The sequence below is a fragment of the Ostrea edulis genome, chromosome 3 (assembly GCF_947568905.1).
Source record: "Ostrea edulis chromosome 3, xbOstEdul1.1, whole genome shotgun sequence".
Lineage (NCBI taxonomy): Eukaryota > Metazoa > Mollusca > Bivalvia > Ostreida > Ostreidae > Ostrea > Ostrea edulis.
Genome location: NC_079166.1, coordinates 7,718,370 through 7,724,969, shown reverse-complemented (window position 1 = coordinate 7,724,969; position 6,600 = coordinate 7,718,370). Strand labels below are relative to the sequence as shown.

General features: G+C 35.5%; 1 protein-coding gene across 1 annotated transcript in view; it reads left to right on the top strand.

The window, feature by feature from the left end:
- The first annotated feature begins 866 nt into the window (after positions 1 to 866).
- The window catches only part of LOC125682876 (multiple epidermal growth factor-like domains protein 11), a 34,316-nt gene continuing 28,582 nt past the window's right edge, over positions 867 to 6,600 (top strand). The window contains exons 1-3 of the mRNA XM_056159001.1: positions 867 to 1,134; positions 2,987 to 3,235; positions 5,363 to 5,503. Of these exons, the coding sequence (XP_056014976.1) occupies positions 867 to 1,134; positions 2,987 to 3,235; positions 5,363 to 5,503 (658 nt within the window). The remainder of the gene's footprint in view (positions 1,135 to 2,986; positions 3,236 to 5,362; positions 5,504 to 6,600) is intronic.

Here is a 6,600-nt window from a genome sequence, read left to right as displayed (position 1 = left end):
GTGGATCCAAGATTTCCGAAAAGGGGAGGACATGTACACATATGAAAGTCCAGTATCAGTCAGAAATACTAGTACTCAGTCATCTTGGGTGCCAAATCTGGAGTTTTGCTCACATTATTTTGTACATTTGTAGGGAAGGTGGGGATGTTCTAAATTCGTCAATGCAATTGCTGTTATGATACGATAGGTGGAAACATAATCACATATCTCAAAGGGGCTAAAATCGAGGAAAGGAGGGAAGTTACACAGACGTCAAAAGCGAAAAGGAGGATCAAACTTACTTAAGAGCACATCTGAGAGTGGCACGTCCGATATTTATTGCACACAAAACTAAACTGTACCATTTCGGTATAAATTTGTTCCTGAGAAAATTTTGCAAATGTTGATATGCGACAATTTGTTATTGATGAAGGTGTTATTTTCTCGTTTGAATTTTCCCTCGTGTTGACTCTCGTTGCCAATTTTCCGTGTACGTGATCATGACACAGTCGTCTCTAAAATGTCGCTTTTCTCAGCAAATGTTATAGAGGTATGTGATCGTGTGGCAATATCAATTCTAAATGAAAGTTAAAGTTCCCCTGCTGCGTAACATCATATCTGATAACGCAATAACATCTTTCATGAGTTAGGCCTAGGTTGTTTTTTTGTTGTTGTTGTTGTTTTTTTTTGTTTTTGTTTTTGTTTTTTTTTTTTGTTTGTTTTTTTACTTTACTACATGTTTTAAAGTTTTAGCGCATGTGACTATCATGATCTCTAGCAGGATGTTCACTATATCTATCTATTTATCTATCTATAATATATCTATCTATATAGTGTACAATTTTTAAGATTCAGACATCCAAGTATATATATGTGTATATTCTTTAATGTTTTATATCGTCGAAGAAAACCTTGCTAGAGGTAAACCCACAAACCAGTCGACACTGTATAGGCCTGAATGGAATTCAGAAAAAGCTGTGGATGGAGACAGGACGCAGTATGCCTACAGAGATTCGTGTGCCATATCCCTGAACAGTGAAAATGTTAACAAAAGTACATGGTGGTATGTCGATCTGGAGAAGGACCATTTTGTTCACGACGTTTCACTTTTCTTTTTGATTGGCAACCGTGTGGGAGAACCGGCTGAAGACTGGGGTAGGTAGAGAGAGAGGTAGAGAGAGAGAGAGAGAGAGAGAGAGAGAGAGAGAGAGAGAGAGATGGGGCGGGAAGCAGATGGGTGATATTTTGAAATGTTATGAAATCATTATAATTATCATATGTGTGTATTTGTTAACTAGGTTTAAAGGTTCCTAAAATATCTATCAAGAAATCGTCTGGTTTACCTTTCACTTTGTGAAAAGTATTAAATGTTATAAAAATTTGTTTCTTTTCTAGATCCTGTTACGCATATTCAAACATTATGTACATATTTCTAAAATGCATTGCTGTAATTTCTGATTTGTTTGACTGTACGCGCTTGTCAATCACCGAACAGTAACACACGACATGAAACATAGTGTCCAACTGCTGTTTGTTTACGTAATGGCGATGTTCACTGATTTAGCTGATGGTGAAATACATAATTTATTAGATGAAAAGCAGAGCAGAAACATGAAAAATATAATTATTAATTGGGATATTGGGTATGTTTTCTTTTAAACTAGTGCAATCGGTGATAAATGAACGCAATCACACTGTTCCGTTCAAAGTCGAAAAACCATGTGGATCTAGTAAAAACAACCTAAGAAATGAAGTTCTATAACAAAACAGTTATTGACTGAGTCCTCGGACAACAGCTGTTTTGTTGGACCCTCAAACAGATCCGTTCTTGAATCCAACAAAACAGGTGTTGTCCTCGAGACCAGTCAATAACTATATACTTATGACAAAGATTTGGGTTCAATGTCACTATTTTTATTATATATTCAAATTGGCAATGAGCTATTACAAGGAAAAGAAATAAAACACAATAAATATTGGTTTTTTTTTCAAAATTATACAACATATCAAATACTCAGTCAACAAAGACATTGTCATGAATATTTCGGAAAAAATAAACACAAATACATCAATAACATACCCCAATTGTATGGCAGTGCCACATCCAATCTAACCCGTCTCACCGGAACAAAGAGGTATTCAATATTTAAAATGTGTTACCCCGAACTCTATTCGAACACCCTGTGAACTGTGAGAAGGGCGGCGTCAGAATGAAGAGCGTGCACATATTGTGAGTGAGTTATAAATAAGCCGGCAAACCGGTTTTAATATTCCAAGTAATTAAACATAATTTATAAATTTCTTAATTACCTAGACTATAGTTGTAAACACAATATACTAATATTAAATTATTTTGCATATTTTTAATCTAAAAAAAAAATGATTCGCAAGGACAGAACTATAAATAACTCTCAATCAATTACGGCGCGCAGTTCGTGATAAAATTCCGCAATACGATTTATGCATCACATACTATTGCCAGGTCAACAGTTTGTAAACTGTTGATCGGTCAATAGAACACGAGTGTGAGAGTTAAAATGTAAAAATGTAAAATGTAAAAACAGTTAAAATGTTGGTTCTAAATCGTATTAGTTTTATATAGGAAAAATTGAGTTGTATATCAAACACGATTGTTTCCCTGAACGTAATACCTGGGCGTATGTTGTCTTACGACATACCATGTACATGTATTTTCTATGCTCAATGTACATGTACATGTATTCATGCTTTCCAATGCTGCTGAAAATAAAATCATCTAAACCCAAGACTAAACATTATGGAATCATTTGACTTGTCCAGTTGTATCAATGCGCTTTAATTCGTGTGAGTACCGGACTTGAATAAATACGTGTAAATGTTTATTCAGTGTAGAGAATTTTTTTCATCACGTGACCTACTATTATCCGATCACGTGATGAACTGTTCCCCGGTCACGTGACGAACTTGTTTAAATATCTTAGCGCAATGTACATTGTTGGAATTTCTTAGCGTATTAAACCTCTTGTAGATACATCGCACAGAGGACTGCATGCTGGATTCTTTCTCTACATCTCAAACGACACACAGCGAGAGAACGGCTATCTGTGTTACCATGAGATGCAGAATGGGACTAACTTGCCGCCCTCCAATATGACGATTAACTGTGACATCCAAGGGCGATATGTCATATTCTACAATGAGAGGAGACCGGAAATTACGTATCCCGATTACTATTTCAATTACATGCGTGTTGAACTGTGTGAAGTAGAAGTATTAGGTAAATATTGAATAATTAGGTGTGGTTTATAAAACCAAACTTGGACTTTTCATACATGTAGATTACTTCATATTTATTATTTGTATAGTAAATATAGTAACCTTACACGATTAAACATTACCTTTGATCCACGTAATAGATGTATATATATGTACAATGTATCTGTATAAATTCATAAGAACGCTCAAACTAATTAGGAAATTTTTCTACTTTTTTTCGGGAATGACATCGATGTCACCGGAAGATAGAAAATGGTGCATAAACAAACACAAGTTCTAGAACAGCGATCGATTTAGAAAATACATCCGAAGGCAGTGTGGTGGTGAATTTCTCTCGCCTATATTTGATTGAAAGTCAGAATAAGAATTAATGTATCCTTAAAATCATAAATCGCCACCATTAATACGGGACTTTCGAGATACGGATCCACTCTGACTTTTATCGCGCGTTGAACGTAATTTGTAGGGCATGTCACTTCCGGATTACAATAACAACTAAGTAAACAAGCATAGAATACTTCATTTACTATCAAATTCCTGCATTTAAATGCTATCTTCGAAAGCAAGGAATCACTACAACCATTTTATAGGAAAATGCATTTGATTAAATTATGTGAGTTGGCGAGGGAAATAAAAAAGGGAATATCTTGAGGATGTCGGTAAAACTTCACGCCTTGCATCCAATGATACGCATCTAAATACGCCTTTTCCCTTTCATCTAACTTACTCCCAGGTATTAAGCACAAATAGTGACTTGGATTGTCATCATAGGACATCGCTATAGCTCTTTACGGGCCGACTGCTAGCGAAACACAATTTGTATCAATGTCAACTTTGCCCTCCAATTGGTTATTATCACGTGACCGTGGTGTATAAAAGTCAAATGTAATCGGTCGTTCCGGCACATCCCGAAAGTTCCGTATTATTGTGATGGAAAATACAAATGTGGGGAGGAGTGTACACATGATGCAGCGGTCGGGTGTTGCTTTCCGGCCCGACACAGGTGTTCTCCTGATCAATGAGATTACTTGCCTGTATTAGTTTTTAAATTCATTTTTATCTACGATGAAAATACATGTAATGCACATCAGTCTGATCCGACAAAGATCATTTAGTTATTTCTTAGCTTGAGAACAAGTATTCTATGATAGGGTGACAGTCCAGAGGAGTTTAAGCATCGTCGGAAACCCACGGTTGATTACGCTTTGTTCCTCTCTCCATCACCCGTGGGTCCATTCATTCCTACTCGCTCGTTCTCATGACTAATTAATGAGGCAATTTGATTGGGCGCTCATGGTAAACTCTAAGCGAATTTGTCCAATCAACAAGACGCTTTCAGCCCAATTTCGGTATACAATTGTTGTGATAGCAAAGTTAAGTTAATGCTATCTTTAAAACAGAAGAGTTCCATTGCTATAACGATTACTTTGATTGGACGATGTTTTTAAATATTTATTCATGGGAACGAGGGAGTAGGAATGAATGGACACATGGGTGTTCATGATACTTCGCCCATCTGCCGACACGTCGTGACAGGTGATTGAAGTTTGACGTCATTACTGTGTAATAGGGTTTTAAGAATTCCATCTCTTTAACTCACACATTCACACAGACAGACATTCATACTAAACAAAGGCTAGAAGTAAAGAAAGTATTTAAAAAAAATTATAATGTACTCTGGCTGAGTTCATAAATATCATACTATAACATACTGGAATAATTAACAATCGAATGCATGTTGTAATACCAAGGTTGTTATAAAAAGAATACTACTTTAAACAACCTTATGATTGAATATATATTTATCTAGAGATATTAGAACAATATAGAGGTATTTCTACACATATTCGGCAAGTTGCTGTGTCTATATACCAATATAATACAAACAAAGCAGGCGGTTATTCGTTTGATATAGTCTGAACAAGCTTCAATCATATATACATGTACTGTATATGTATATATATATATATATATATATATATATATATATATACTAATTACAAATTGATGAATTGTACTTGAAACAAGTGACAATATATTTAAATAAGATGTCATTATGAAACTAAAACTTGAATATATACTTTTTAGAAATATAGTCTCCCGAATTGTATGTATGGCTATTTCTCAGGCTGCTCAGTACGGAACCATTTCATACAGGGAGAAGAATGCAGGAATTGTTCAACCTCTTGCAGAGACGAGCTGTGCAACCCCAATACAGGTGCTTGCTTTAAATGTCACCCGGGATTCACTGGCAACTTCTGTAACCAAAGTAAGTTCTAAATGACATTATTTTCTTCACAACAAAGCTCTCTGGGAAATGCTGTAAAAAGCAAAGAAGACAGTTTTGAATTTAAATTTAATCATAAATTTCAAATAGAAGACGTAGAAATTGTCTAAGTTGATAGGCTTCATCTTTAGAATATAGATTGTAATAGAAGGGACTTATAAAATGCTTCCCGATTTTTAGGTGAAACTAAAGGTCATGGTGACCGGTAATAAGACATAGATATACCAGAGTTTTTATCTGAAACTCACAGACGCAGTGGTTAGAATCCTTAAGGCCAATCAAATAAAAACGTTAAAAAAAAATCCGTCATATAGAAATCCACATTCTTCATACTGATAAAATGTATAGCTATTAATCAACGTCCTTAAACAAAGAGACTGCAATACGTGGACCATTGACATATGTACCTAACAAAAACTTAATATTCTCGGTTGAAATGAAAGATGTCGACGTGACATATTTATAGCTTTGACCTTTAACCTCAAAATTAAGATTTGATTTGGAAAGTTAAAATTCAAGAGAGAACAAACTCTGGTTTAAATCATAAGTTAGTGTTTGAGTAACATATGCATGTACCTAATCAAGTAATATATAAATCTGGCAACAAAATACCTTAATCCAATGAAAGTGGCAGATCTAGAAGGGTATGGGGGTTACAACCCCGCCCCATTGGTTGAAATTTTTAAAAGGTCATTTTCTACCATTTTAGGATATTCAATCACAAATAGAAAACTTGACGGAAAGGCTGAGCGATGTTCCGATTGATTCTGGTGAAAATTTGCACTTCAACCTTACTTTTTCCCATACTATAACATCCGGTTTAACGTTGTCTGTATATTTACTCAGGGCCCACGCAAAAAATCCTGAATGTATGGAGTAGACGTGTTGGAGATCGGTCGCGGCAGCTCAGTGGTAGAGCTTTTGCTTCGTAACCTGGAGGTTGTGAGTTCCAACTCCGTTCGTGTTATGGCCGTGTCGAACCTAAATAAACATAAGTGATTGCTCTTTCGCCAAACGATCAGCATTTAGAAGTGAGAATCATGGGTCATTTGGACATGACCTTGAATAAAAGTCCCATG